This window comes from Chiloscyllium plagiosum, chromosome 34, assembly GCF_004010195.1.
Source record: "Chiloscyllium plagiosum isolate BGI_BamShark_2017 chromosome 34, ASM401019v2, whole genome shotgun sequence".
NCBI classification, from domain to species: Eukaryota; Metazoa; Chordata; class Chondrichthyes; order Orectolobiformes; family Hemiscylliidae; genus Chiloscyllium; species Chiloscyllium plagiosum.
The window spans coordinates 40,586,660-40,601,571 of NC_057743.1; the positions used below are offsets into that span (position 1 = coordinate 40,586,660).

At 39.8% G+C, this 14,912-nt stretch overlaps 1 protein-coding gene across 2 annotated transcripts in view; it reads right to left on the minus strand.

Moving 5' to 3' along the window:
- The window catches only part of cfap74 (cilia and flagella associated protein 74), a 220,211-nt gene that overhangs the window by 57,022 nt on the left and 148,277 nt on the right, over nt 1–14,912 (minus strand). Inside the window, exons 23-25 of one of the 2 annotated variants that reach the window (XM_043676311.1) lie at nt 12,414–12,501; nt 9,855–10,028; nt 3,579–3,712 (exon numbers count right to left, since the gene is read on the minus strand). In XM_043676311.1, the coding sequence (XP_043532246.1) occupies nt 3,579–3,712; nt 9,855–10,028; nt 12,414–12,501 (396 nt within the window). The remainder of the gene's footprint in view (nt 1–3,578; nt 3,713–9,854; nt 10,029–12,413; nt 12,502–14,912) is intronic. The other variant, XM_043676312.1, reaches the window with a different exon arrangement.

Consider the following 14,912-nt stretch of genomic DNA (forward strand, 5'->3'; position numbering starts at 1 on the left):
AACCCACCCTTCTATGCCCTCATCCAGATCGTTTATAAAAATGACGAACAGCAGTGGACCCAACACTGACCCTTGCGGTACACCACTGGTAACTGGACTCCAGGATGAACATTTCCCATCAACCACCACCCTTTGTCTTCTTTCAGCAAACCAATTACTGATCCAAACTGCTATATTAGATTAGATTACTTACAGTGTGGAAACAGGCCCTTCGGCCCAACAAGTCCACACCGCCCCGCCGAAGCGCAACCCACCCATACCCCTACATTTACCCCTTACCTAACACTACGGGCAATTTAGCATTGCCAATTCACCTGACCTGCACATTTTTGGACTGTGGGAGGAAACCGGAGCACCCAGAGGAAACCCACGCAGACATGGGGAGAACGTGCAAACTCCACACAGTCAGTCGCCTGAGGCGGGAATTGAACCCAGGTCTCTGGCACTGTGAGGCAGCAGTGCTAACCACTGTGCCACCGTGCCGCCCAATACCTCCCACAATCCCATTCCTCAGTTTCAAATCTCACCATGATCATACTCCTTTTGTTTTTATATTACCTAAACTGCAAATCCTTGTTTTTAATCTCAAATTTCTAGCATATAAAAACAAAAATCGGGGGGAGGGCAAAGTTAAAAATCACCCAACACCAGGTTATAGTCCATCAGGTTTAATTAGAAGCACTAGCTTTCGGAGTGTCGCTCCTTCATCACTCCGCTTCTTCATCAGGTGTTTGTCCAGGTGATTGTTCACTTGATGAAGGAGCGACACTCCGAAAGCTAGTGCTTCCAATTAAACCTGATGGACTATAACCTGGTGTTGGGTGATTTTTAACTTTGTACACCCCAGTCCAACACCGGCATCTCCAAATCAGGAGGGAGAGAAATGTGAAAACTTTGGCAAAACCACATTTATTACTCCTGCCTTTCTGCTCTGCTTTCCTCTTTGATTGTAAGTGTCCTTGTGGTGATGATACTCCCAGAGCGATGCTCGGTAAGGAATTGAGCTTTATCATTTTAGCACTGAATTACTACCTCATTGGGATAATGCTGACATTATCCATATTGGAAAGTTTGTCGGAAATACACATTTATATTTACAAATGCGTGAACATTAAGACATGGAATTATTTGGACATTTTCTCAAATAAATAGGATCATGTAATTTCTTGTAATTGTGTTCAGAAGTATGTGGGCTGTTATTTGATAATTACTGACATTAAAAGTTTAATGTATGCTGTAAGCCACTTGCTGTGTTTTGGGAAGTCAAATGATTTTGAAAAGGCAGCTAGGCAAAAGGCAAGCAGATAAGAAATGGGGTTTACGGGGGGGGGGGGGGGAGTGGGATTGAAGTACTGGTAAAAAGCATGGCTTTGAAAGGACAAGGTGTCTATACAACTGTTTCTGGCCTCAGAATTCTGTTTTGCAACCCAGACATTAGTGTGAGTAGAGGAATTACTCCGTAGCTGTAAACTTTCTTGAATTCTTGCTTCTTAAAGGAGCCCCTGGGTACCTGGTAGAGTTTCCAAATGCCAGTCCTTCCATTTATCAAGTGAATCCTTAAGTGGTGGACTGTGACCAATTCTTGACAACACAAATTTAAGTTGATTGGAATCGGAACTGGACCTTTATCAGCAATCTTCAGCTGTCAGCAATTCAGCTTTGTCAACGGGAAATTTCAGCAGACTTAAGAAGTTATCAAAATTTGAATTTTGTTTTCAGACTTTATCTCATGGGCTTTGGTTTTTCATCCTTTTACTTTTTTAAAAAAAAGCACAACTTATCATCTCCGCAGAGACTTACCTTTTTGTGTTGTTTGAGTGTGTCTGGGTTAAGGATTAATGGGATACCCACTTAAATTCTGGACCATAGCCTAGGTGTTAATCAATAGTTGGCAATTGCTTTAAGAATGAGTTTTGTCCATAATAAACAAATTCGTTTTGAATTAATTAAATAAGCCCAGTCAACATTTCTTTTTGTCTGGTAGGAAATACAAATGAGTGGAATGGGACATTTTGGTGATTAAACCAACGCAGTAACACTCATGGTGAAACTGGTGAAGTCATGGGTCTTGAGTATAAGGGTTCCTCCTGCTACAGTCTTACAGAAAACACCAACAGCCCAATCACCATTTGTTATTGGCCACTGTTCTTAGCAAGTAACACTGAAGATAAAAAAAATGAGTATTTTGTCCATTCCCTGATATTCTCTTTCCTCTTTGTGGTACTTTAGGATTAAAATAAGATGTTTTTCAAAATAAGTAAGAACTGTGCATTCATTAAGATAGAATTGGGTTTTGAGTATAAGGTAACTCCAAGGCTGCTTGGTGAAAGGTGAGGCAGAATATGCTAATGCTGTTTAAATATAATCATTAGTACTGTTGCTTCATCACAAAGCTGTCCTAATTGTTTTGTACATAATTATCATACCATTAAATCTGGCAGATTATTAGATTGTCATCTTCCTTGCCAGATTTAGGCTCTGGAAACTTCTGCTTTTGAACTTTACCTAAGTAAGAACTAAATTTATTATTAAAATAAACCTTTTGATTTCCTCTCTCTCAACCTTATCTTCAAAGTGAAAACATTTCTGAGGGAAGAGGAACTGACTTTTTCTTCTGTAAAAGAAGCACGAGGTGATGACTGCTTTCTTGCTACAATTTATTAGTTACTTCTAATATATCTACGGTCTATCGTGAGAGTTTATTTTACAGTATTTCAAGGTTTGTCAGTTTGTGAACAGGCTGAAGTGTCGTACATTAATTACAGTAACAAGTATTTCAGTTTGATCCTTAGGAAATGCCACATTAGCGGATATTATGTCTCCAAGATTAAATGGAAACACTAAAAGAAACTTTACTTTATAAACCTGAGCAAAATAAACATAAGCAATAATAAGCTTACCCCAAACACCAATCAGATCATAAGAGATAGGAGCAGGAGTAGACCAGTCAGTCCACTGAACATGCTCTGCCATTTAATAAGATTATGGCTAATCAGATTGAGGCTTTAATGCCACTTTTTTGCCTGTTCCCTAAATCCTTGACTCTCTTGTCATGACAATTCTGTGTCGGTCCCTAATGTATTCACATTGAAATCTTCAGTCATGACAGAGTTGACTAAAGACAACAAAATCATTTACAATTTGGACAAACACAAATAATTAGGAATCTACCACCACTAGCATGATTGTAAAGGCATGATTGTTTCAGAGTGTTACAAGGGGACATAAATTTAAGGTGAAGGATGGAAGGTATGGGAGGGATGTCAGGGGTAGGTTCTTTACCCAGAGAGTGGTGGGGGCATGGAATGCGCTGCCTGTGGGAGTGGCAGAGTCAGAATCATTGGCGACCTTTAAGTGGCAATTGGATAGGTACATGGATGGGTGCTTAAGCTAGGACAAATATTCGGCACAACATCGTGGGCAGAAGGGCCTGTTCTGTGCTGTATTGTTCTATGTTCAATGTTCATACTATAGATCTTAGGGGCCCTAATGGATTATACGGCATAAAGTATCTCAAGAATTCCAAAAACAAAATTAGTCCTAGTTAGAAGCAGATACTCCACATAAACTTTGATTACCTGTTAATCTCAGACTTGCAAATTAACTCAAAGGTGTATTCTTTGGCTTCTTTGGCTTTGACTATGATATCAATATTCAGAGTTTCCAGAGGTAAAAGTACACCAAACCCATCATTAGGTTGCACTTCTACATACTGTAAAAAACAGAAGAAGTGACAAGAAAACAAAAACTAGAAACACAAACAGAAATTGCTGGAAAAGCTGAGCAGCATCTGTGGAGAAAAATCAGAGTTAGCATTTAGGGTCAAGTAAACTAGCTTTGAGCTTTACTGTGTCAAATTTTACATTCAGGATTATGAGCTGAGAACTGCATAATAGGACACGTTTAAGTACAATGATAAAAGTGTAGTGATCGGAACCAGCTGGATCTTGTTGACTATGAGATAATTGATTGAGGTTGTTAACCTGCGTCAATCAGGAAAGCCCTGGCTGACCAGTATAACTCAGAGATGATGGAGAACACGGTGTCAACCATTACTCTTGGCCTCTTTAGGCAGAGGTGGGCACCATGGGGAATGCAGTGCTTTATTTTCCCCTCCAATTCTATTTTCATTTAGTCCCTACCCTCCCCTTCATCTTTTTCACGTAAGCATTGCTCGCTCTGGGCTTTGCTTGGTTCATTGGCCGCACAGGTATCTTTTCTGGTGGTGGAACGTTAATAAAGTTATTTTCACTTGGTGTTTTTCACTGTATCTTGCACCTGCACACACACAACACGAGTGCTGAGGAATATGAGCACTACTACTTTATGGTAGTAGTGTGGGGGGGAAACAAAAAAAACTAACCAGAAAAAGAAAGCTAAAAAATAAATATAACCAGGAGATTTAGAATCTCCTTAGTTCAGGGACTGACACCAAGCTGGCTGGCCACAGCCAGCATACTATGGGGAAAAGTTTTCTTGCCTGGAGACATTACCTTCCTTTGTTTGTTTTTGTTTTGTTTCTTTGGCATGTGTTCAGCTGCATTACTCACTACCTCCACCACTACTACTGCTGCTGCCTGAACCTACTTAAAAAAAAAGAGGTGATTTAGAAACTCCTCAGTTCAGGGACTGACTCCGAACTGGCTGGCTACAGCCAGTGTACTATGCACATGTAAATAAAGGGTGACTTGGCGAGGAGATACCAGCCTCTGTGCAATTATTTCAAAAAGTAATATTTTTCACCTCCGCATCACTAATGTAATCTGAATTTTTGAAGTTCTGTAATTCGTAGCTCAAGTACTAAAAGATAAGCATATGCAACTCTCGTGTGAGGTACTACGTTAATGATCGCTAAAATATGATCCCAGTTATGAGAATACTGGACAATTTATTTGTTAGGATCTGGCTTGATAGGCCATAATCACTTAAAAAAAACAGATTATGTGGAGAACTGAGGGTAAGAAAATAAATGGCAGAACTCCAGGATTTAATGGAAATACCAAAGGATCCTTTACCTTACAAATATGAACAAAATAAATATAGTAATGATGACTAATTAGGTACAAAGAGCAAGGCAGATAATGGGCTGAACTTTCCCAGCTGAATGATGTGGACAATGGCAGGAAAGAAAGGAAATAATGGTAAGAATGAAAAAAGTGAAATTCTCAATATTTCAGGCAGTACAGGAGCCAACTGTGGTTATTTGTCTCTGAATCAAGTTTGTTGTTTTGGTTACTATTCAGGGGGCGGGGTCGATGGCCTCTCAGTGGAAAGAAACAAAAGCTGCCAGATCAGCGGCACCACAACTGCCTCTGCTGTACAGCAGCGAGGGTGGAGGTGTACGTGAGCAGTAGTGTTAGAGACTCTATAGTTGTGGCTGTATATAGATGGACATTTCTGTAGCTGCAGGATGGTGTGTTGCCTCCCTGGTGCCAGGATCAAGGATGTCTCTGAGCAGACACAGGACGCTCTGAAAGGGGAGGGTGAGCAGCTGCAGGTCATGGTGCATACTGATATTAACGACAAAGGCAGGGAGAGAGATCAGGTCCTGCAAAGGGAATTTAGGGAGTTAGATAGAAAGTTGAAAAGCTGGATGTATAGGTTGTATTCTTAGAATTATTCCCAAAGTGACAAAGATGATGGATGAGGGCAGAGCAGTGGATGTTGTCTACATGAATTTTATCAAAATATCTGACAAGGCCCCTCATAGTATACTGGTCCAGAAGATTAAGTTACATGGGATCAACGGTGAGTTGGTAAGTTGGATACAAAATTGGTTGGGTCATAGAAGACAGAGGCAAATTGGAGGGGTGTTTTTCTAACTGGAGGTCTGTGACCAGTGGTTTTCTGCAAGGGTCAGGGTTTGGACCTCTGTTGTTTGTAACATATATAAATGATTTGGATGAAAATGTAAGTGATCTGATTAGTAAGCTTGCAGACGACACTGAAATTGATGGAGTTGTGGATCATGACAGAGTTTATTAAAGGCCATAACAGGAAAGTTGGAAAGTTGGACGAAGAAATGGCAGATGGAGTTTAATTTGGACAAGTGTGACATGATGGATTTTGGAACCCTTTTGGATTACTACATCCACATCATCCCCTGACAAAGAATTCATTTAAAATTCTTCCCATTTCCTCTGCATCTTCACAGATGGATCATGGATACGGCAGATTGTTGAAATCTTTTTTCCGGGGGGAAATGTGTAAAATACTAGAGGCTAGGTTTAATGTGAGAGGGGGAGAAGTTGAAGGGAAATGTGCAATGCAGAGTTTTTACACAGAGGATGGTATGTACCTGGAACACACTGCCAGGGGAGGTGGTAGAAGCAGATACGATAGCAACTTTTAGGAGGTATTTAGACAAAAACATAAACAGTCAGGGAATAGAGCATTACGTGCCAGGAGTAGGCAGTTGGGATTGATTTAGAATGGCATCACCATTGGCACAGACATGTGTTCCTGTGCTGTACTGTTTATGGTGTTTCTGCTTTTTTCTCCAAGCATCCATATTGTGCAACACCTCAACACTTCATGGCACGGCCCATGGACAGCAAACACCTGCACCCTTCCTTCATGATGGTTGGCATTAGCTTCATCACATTAGTATGGTCCAATGCAGTTCAGCACCTTACTACTGTACTTTGGAGCTGAACTGACGAGCTACATTGGAATAGTACTATCATTGCTTAGCACACAAGAACAGGCAGCCAACTCATGATCACAGCTGGGTGCATCTTGTAGCTGTTAACTTGCTGTTTTTAAATTCACTCACCCTCTGCTTACTTGGATGCCCAAAGCATCCCTGCTTTGCCTTGTATCTCCTTTTAGAACAGACAGAAAGCTAGGTAGCTTGCACTGTTTAGGCAAAAGTGAGGACTGCAGATGCTGGAAACCAGAGTCTAATTAGAGTGGTGCTAGAAAAGCACGGGTCAGGTAGCATCCGAGGAGCAGGAAAATCAACGTTTCGGGCAAAAGCCCTTCATCAGGAATGGAGGCAGGGAGCGTCCAGGGTGGAGAGATAAGTGGAGGTCGGGGCTGGGGAGAAGGTAGCAAAAAGTACAATAGGTTAATGAGGTGGGGATGGAGGTGATAGGTCAGAGAGGATGGTAGGGGACTGTAGCAAAGAGTACAATAGGTGAATGGGGGTGGGGATGGAGGTGATAGGTCAGAGGGGAGGGTGGAGTGGATAGGTGGGGAGGGAGATTGGCAGGTAGGACAGGTCATGAGGACAGTGCTGAGCTGGAAGGTTGGAACTGGGGCAAAGTGGGGGGAGGGGAAATGAGGAAACTGGTGAAGTCCAGCTTGAACTGTTTGCCAGCATGAACAGTCAAGACGATGGGCATATTGTTGACTGGCACTGTGCTATGTCAGTATCACAATCACAGCATTTGGGAGCAACTTACATGGCAAACACAGTGCAAGTGGGACTAGGTCAGATTGGGATGGCTGGCCAGTGACTGCAGGGTCTGTTTCTGTGTTGTATAATTCTATTACTATGACTCAATGTGCTTCAACCAAATGGCCATATCTGAAAGTCTGAGGGGAGTAATTCTTAGTCCAGTTCAGGGCACTATGGTCAGTCAGGGGTCTGGTCCTTTGTCTGTTAGGAAGGTGGTTTTGTGTCTGAACGAACAAGTATTAAGTGCAGAGAGCAGGGCAGGTTAGCAGTTTGGGAGGATGGTGTGGGTTAAGAACCATTGAGAAAGGATGCGGCATGAAATAGGGAGATTGGTGGACTATGGGCCTTGCTGGGAGAAATGGCAAAGTTAGAGTGGTGTGAGGTAGCAGAGAGAAGATCTTAAGAAGATCAGAGAGAAGTATTCACCTTGTGGAGTGTAGAAGGTCATTAAGTGTCTTGTAGCATTGATTTCATTCCTCCAAATCATGAACACTGCGCTAACCCAAGTGACTATTTCAGATCAGTCTGGCAGTGTTTGACACACCCCAAGTTCTGGGTTTAAATATGATGTCTGTAACATGAATGCTACAAGGTCCTGTCAGTGACAAGCATTTCTCTACTGCCCAGAACAAGATAGCTTTGGAGGCATGTTGCAGAATTAATGAGTTGAGCACTGTAACATTGTGAGAGAAGAACCATTTGGGATTCAGAGGAAAACTCTCCAAAATTGACAACTAGCTGACCTTTGGGAAAATTCAGCTCACTGAGTCTAAAATACTTTCAGAGTGAAGTCACATGGTCCATGTTTTCAGTGTAATAAGGTAATTGGATTTGAACATTGATGGTCAGAAACATAACCTACCTGGAACAGCAGTGGATGACTCAACACTTCAAGAAAAGAGTTTTTTATGTGAGAATTCTGAATTATTTTTACTCTCACGATAAAACAAAATCAGCCAGCCATTCCTAGTACAGGAAGAAATCCGAGAGTCACCAGTTTGTGTGGAAAGTGACTTCAGTTGCACACCAGCATTTGGGACAATCTATGAACTGTCCCTTTTCTGAATTTATTGTTACTCGGCAAAGTACTTTAAGTCTGCAGTCTTTTTATATCTTTTCCCAGTCATATGTGTGTGTGTGTGTGTGTGTGTGTGTATGCTAATTCTCAAGAATGATAGTTGAATAAATTTGCAGTATAAACAATTTTGTTCATAACTTTTACAGAATTGCTTAAGTTTTGCTTGGAGTAAGCTAATTCTTTCTAACGTAAGGTAGTGGGTGACTTGTTACTGATACTGAGTGATATATATTGATATATTGATATATCAATTATGATATATTGATATATTGCAATATCATCTCATTTTTAAAATTCAAGCTTTATTGTGACCAGCAGAGGATTAGTACAAGTAAACAAATCATGCTTTAATTCACCTTGAATTGAAACCAACTCTCTTCATTTTTAAGCTTTAATTTAACACACATTAGAGACCCTAATAACATTGCTGAAAACTGTTGTAAATTACTGATCAACAATTATGGAAATAATCTAGAAAATTATAATCCCAAATTTTAACAGGTTAATATTGCACAGAGTGTATTCTGTTACCTGTTAGTAATATTCACTTTACAGCTTGATATAAAGCTTTGATTAAGAGTCCAGGTTCTTGTCAGTGCTTGAGATGTTATGAGGGAATATTGATCCCTGCTATCAGTCATTAAAAGAGCTCTGTCTTTTGATGCCAAAAAACTGAGAAAAAAACGTTCTTATAAAAACAGCAATTCAAACAAAGCAACCTGTTTTATTACCCTGTATGACTGAGATACTGCACCACCATCAGAACCATTATCCTTCAGATTTTTCAGGAGTCCATTCTCAATAAATCTGATTTGGCAGCTCATTAAAATAGTTTGGTGCTACAAATTTATGTTGTGCTGGATGCATGGTGCAACAGGGAAATTAAAGTTTGGATGCCAGCAACAATGATAAGGCTTATGTCTGTCATTAAAGGACAGCCAATTTCCTTGTTTTAGGACACAACTACACTTCAATAATTTAGCCCGTGGAACTTAAAATGGCCTGTGCATTTTTATCATGCTTGAGTTTCCTGTGGATTCTAATCTTAACATACACTTCTGAGCTGGTCAAAGGAATGCTCAAAGGAAGTCAATGGGACCCTTCTTTAAACATGCAGATTAAATTTTAATGACTTCATTGGACCACATAATTAGAGGTCTGTGCAGGACCTCCCTACCAAGTCAGCATGAGGAACCATGGCCAGAAGAGACCATGGACCTGCCATATTTGTCAATAGGTAAAAACAATGACTGCAGATGTTGGAAACCACTAATCCAGATATTTGTCAATAGGCTGTGTTTTATCCTGTATTTTCTTTCACTTATTGATAAATGTCATCCCAGCAGGACTGAAATTCAATAACATCTCTCTTACCTCTGGAATATCAACAAATCCATATTCCTGGCTCAGGATTGATTTGTTTGTGAGACTGATAGTAGTCCACACAGACTCATAGATCGAACAATAACCAAAGTCAATCGTTTGATAATCAATCTCTAAGTCCGAACTGGTGACAATTGCGTGAACAATGAAAGGAATTGATCTAGTCTAAAAGAAAGGTAAATCCCATGAGTGCCTTCAAGTAGAATTATTTGCAAGTTTTTAAAATTATATTCTTTCTAAAACAACAAGAGGTAGCCAAGAAACTCCAGAGAACAAGAGAAAGTGAGAGTTAGAAAGAGAGAAAATACATAAATTTAACATTTTCCTTCAGATCTTGATTTGTTGTCTAACCCTTAATCAAACCAAAATATACTGAGGCACTATGGGTCATTAACTACTTATTTATTTTTTGTACACAACCATCACCATTCAAAAAAAGCCTCTCCCGTTACGCCATAGGAACTGAATTTTTGATTTTCTTATTCAAAATACTAGAAATAATGATGCACAATGAAAACTCATTTTGGTTTGGCTATCTCTATGAAGGACTATAAAGTATAAGTGCTTGTAACAAATGAGTGAACATTCCATTTTTGTCATATAACAATAAATAAGGAAGGGTAGCTCTGATGATGATGAGAAAGGAGTCAGACTACGACCTTTCTCAGCTACAGAACATGTTAACACCGAGATCTGATAGAGTAGTTCAAAACTGAGAAGCTTTAATAAGCTAAATAAAGGGCTGCTTGCACAGATGGGAAAATCAAAAATTATAATGTATAACATTTTAGATTACCATAAAAATTAGAAAACTTTTATGAAGAATTTTAAAGAGAGAAGTCACGAAAGCAATATTTGTGATAAGTTTTGAAGGGATATGGATGGATAGTTAAAAAGTATGTAAAAGGATATGGGGAAAGTCATATTGGTCTTTTAGAAGTCCAGCATGGGGCTGAAAGGCCTCCTGGTGCTGAAACATTCAATGATTCTACAATCATTGTGCTGCCATATTGATTTTTATGGCAAGAATAGCTGAGACATAAAGTGAATTTACTGTATGTAAAACATTTGAAAGGCGACAATTATAGTACTATGGAAAGTTAACCAGGACTGATTCTAAGTAAGAGTCATATTAGACTTGAAATATCAACACTTTTTTTCTCCACAGATACTGCCAGACCTGCTGAGTTTCTTCAGCATTATCTGTCATGATTTGAGATCTCCAGAATCCATGGTACTTTGTATTTATCAAAATATTGTGTGCGGCTTTGGGCTTCACACTATCAGAAGAAATCTGACTTAATAGAGAACCACCGTACAAGTTTATTAAGTTACCATATCATGTGAAGAAAATACAAAGACACACTTGAAAAAGTGGGATGTTATCATTAGGAAACAGGAATGATTTGATAGAGGCTTATTAGATTAAGAACTGAGAGTAGGTAGAAACTGAATTTACAGTGTACAAGGGACTTGGGACGTGGAAACCAAGGGATAAGTTGAGATGTTAGAAATTAAGAACAAGAAAGCAGAAATAAGATGATTACACTGCAACTTGCCAAGGTTCGTTTTACAGCCTTTTCCAAACCTGTGACTTCTATCATCTAGAAGGGCAAGGACAACAGACACATGGAAAAGAACTACCTTCAAGTTTCACTTCATGTCACAAACCATCCTAACTTATAACCTTATTGTCAGTCCTTCCAAAAGTCACTAGTTTAAATACTGGAACTACCTCCCTGGTAGCATTGTGGGTGTACCTACATGATATGAACAGCAGAGGTTCAAGAAGACAGTGCAGCATCACTTTCAAAGACAATTATGGATGGACACCATAAGTTAGCCCTACCGGCCACATTTAAATTACAAAAATTAATAGACAGAAGTGGGTTGAATTGTGGAATTTGCTTTTGAAATTATTGCCTGAAGCAAATATTTGTCTTAATTGCTTGGTGTGTGTCCAGGAGGATTACATTGCCTACTGTTTATAGAATCCATCTGATTTTGAGTTGATAAGCAATTTTCATTGCGATTTACAAGCAACTTAGGTGGCAAGTTGAAAAGGTACGCTTAGAACAATCTTTAAGAATAAGTTAGACTGGGGATAGAGAAACATCTGAATAGGTTGTGGTATGGGAATTGAAATACAGTGTGTATGCAGGATAAATGGATTGATTGGGTAAAACACCAATTTCTGTATTGTAGTATGTATGTCATTAAGTGGTGAAAGATTATGTTTTACTCTGTACCAACTACACTATTTCCAACACAGATGTAGCCATACCATGGAACATGGAGGGAGGCATCTTTCTGGAGGCTGTTTACTTAACTTCAAAGTCAGTTCGAGCCTTAGTATAAGGTAGGAGTCTATTGCTATTACTATTGCTATTGCACCAATTTTGCATCAGTGTGCATGAACTATTAAGTGTTCTGGGAAGTATAGCAATTGATTTAAAAACATTGTTAATATTAACTATTTCATTGGCGAGCGTAAACATTCAAGTCTCAGGTGGACACTGTTTTGGCACATTACAAAAAATAAATAGCAACCTGATTTGCCACCAATATGTTCATTGGAGCTTCCAGGACTCTCGTTTCCTTGTTGAAATATTTTTTAGCATCTTCTGGTAAAGATTTCCTGAAATAGATGACATAACTTTGAAATTTTCATTGTCATTTGCAGTCTTAAAAACACACAGTAACAAACCTTACAAAAGATTTTCTGTCAGTTTCTAATCTAGAAAAAAATTTCCAAACTTATAATATGCCTCACAAATATATTGTTCTACAGGTTGTTCTGCTATAACACTTATTTCATTAATGTGAATTCACTGTAATGTTATTGATGAATTGGGGACACTATTTCTAAAGTGCGAACATTAAAATGTGTAATGGCTGTAACACGATTACATCACCAACACTTTAAATGCTGTTTCTAAAGCTGTTTCTATACTGTGGGGTTGCACAAGAACACAATCATTGCGTTATAGAAGAACTACCTGTACTTTGCAAGTCAGGAATTAATTATTGTAATCTATGCTATCCAACTAATTACATTCTAATTTGACCAATAGAACAAACTGATTGAAATACAGTCAGGAAAATGAGCATTGTCCAAATAAAAAGACCCCTGTCAGTAGATACTGCAACTTTAGTGAAAAATGAATTCGTTAGAAATAAGAGCTGATAATATAATGACCAATGACATACTGAGGTGAACGATGTGAAACAGCTGGTGACTCTATTTTGGTGTGGAGAAGAGTTCAAGCTGTACTCAATTTCCCAGCATATTAACAAATAGTTCAAAGCTCATGATATTTATTCATTTTGTTTGTTAGTTCTCGTAAATTCAGTCATTTCTACATTTCAAAAATTAAATACAAAGCTGTGCTCAGTGTTGTGGCGGCAGACAGGTGGCAGAGAGAGATAACATGGAGACCAATATCCTTTCACTAAGTCATTCTTTTTTACACGTGAAGATAGCATTAATAAGGGGAAGAGTAGGGAGAGAGCAGGTAAATGCAAAAGAACTGGTGGCCTGAAGTGCCATACTTTAATACAAAGAGTATTATGGGTAAGGCAGATGAACTTAGGACTTGGATTGGTGCCTGGGATATGACGTTATTGCAATTATGAGACTTGGTTGAAGGAAGGGCATGATTGGCAACTAAATGTTCCAGGATATAGATGCTTCAGACAGGACAGGGAAGGAAGTAAAAGGGGGGGAGGAGTCGCATTGTTGGTCGGGGTGCTATCACGGCTGTGCTAAAGGAGGACACTATGGAGGGCTTGAGTAGTGAGGCATTATGGGTGGAGCTGAGAAATACAAAAGGTGCAGTTACATTGTTGGGGTTGTATTACAGGTTTCCCAACTGTGAGCGTGAGGTAGAAGAACAAATAGGTAAATAGATTATGGAATGATGTAGAGGCAACAGGGTGGTGGTGATGGGAGATTTTAATTTTCCCAACATTGACTGGGGTACACTTAGTGTCTAAGGTCTGGATGAGGCAGAACTTGTAAGAAGTGTCCAGGAGAGTTTTCTAGAGCAACATGTTAATAGTCTGAGGAGGGAAGGGGCCATATTGGTCCTGGTGTTGGGGAATGAGCCAGGCCAGCTGGTAGAAGTTGCGGTGGGGGATTTCTTTGAGAACAGTGACCACAATTCTGTAAGTTCTAGAATACTCATAGACAAAGATGAGAGTGGTCCTAAGGGAAGAGTACTAAACTGGGCCAAGGCCAATTATATCAAAATTAGGCAGGAGCTCGGAAATGTGGATTGGACACAGCTATTTGAAGGGAAGTCCATATTTGATATGTGGGAGGCTTTCAAAGATAGGGCAGGATAGGCATGTCCTGTTGAAAGCAAAGGATAGGAAGGCAAGATTCGTGAACCATGGATGACAGGAGAAATCGTGCGACTAGCCAAGAGGAAAAGGGAAACGTACACAAGGTCCTGGCATTTAAGAACAAAACGGGCCCTGGAGAAATATCGGAAGAGTAGGACCAGTCTGAAACGAGGAAGCAAATGGGCTAAAAGGGGTCATTAAATAACTTTAGTGAGCAGAATTAAGGAGAATCCCAAAGCCTTTTATTCTTATATAAGTAGCAAGCAGGTTAACTAGAGAAAGGATTGGTTCACTAGAGAATAAGGAAGGAAGGTTGTGTTTCGAACCTGAGAGAATAGGTGAGATTTTGAATGGTTACTTTGCATCAATGTTCACTGGGGAGGGAGACATGATAATATTGAGGAGAAAGTGAGGTCTGCAGATGCTGGAGATCAGAGCTGAAAATGTGTTGCTGGAGAAGCGCAGCAGGCCAGGCAGCATCCAGGGAACAGGAGAATCGACGTTTCGGGCATAAGCCCTTCTTCAGGAATGAGGAAAATGTGTCCAGCAGGCTAAGATAAAAGGTAGGGAGGAGGGACTTGGGGGAGGGGCGTCGGAAATGTGATAGGTGGAAAGAGGTCAAGGTGAGGGTGATAGGCCAGACTGGGGTGGGGGCGGAGAGGTCGGGAAGAAGATTGCAGGTTAGGAAGGCGGTGCTGAGTT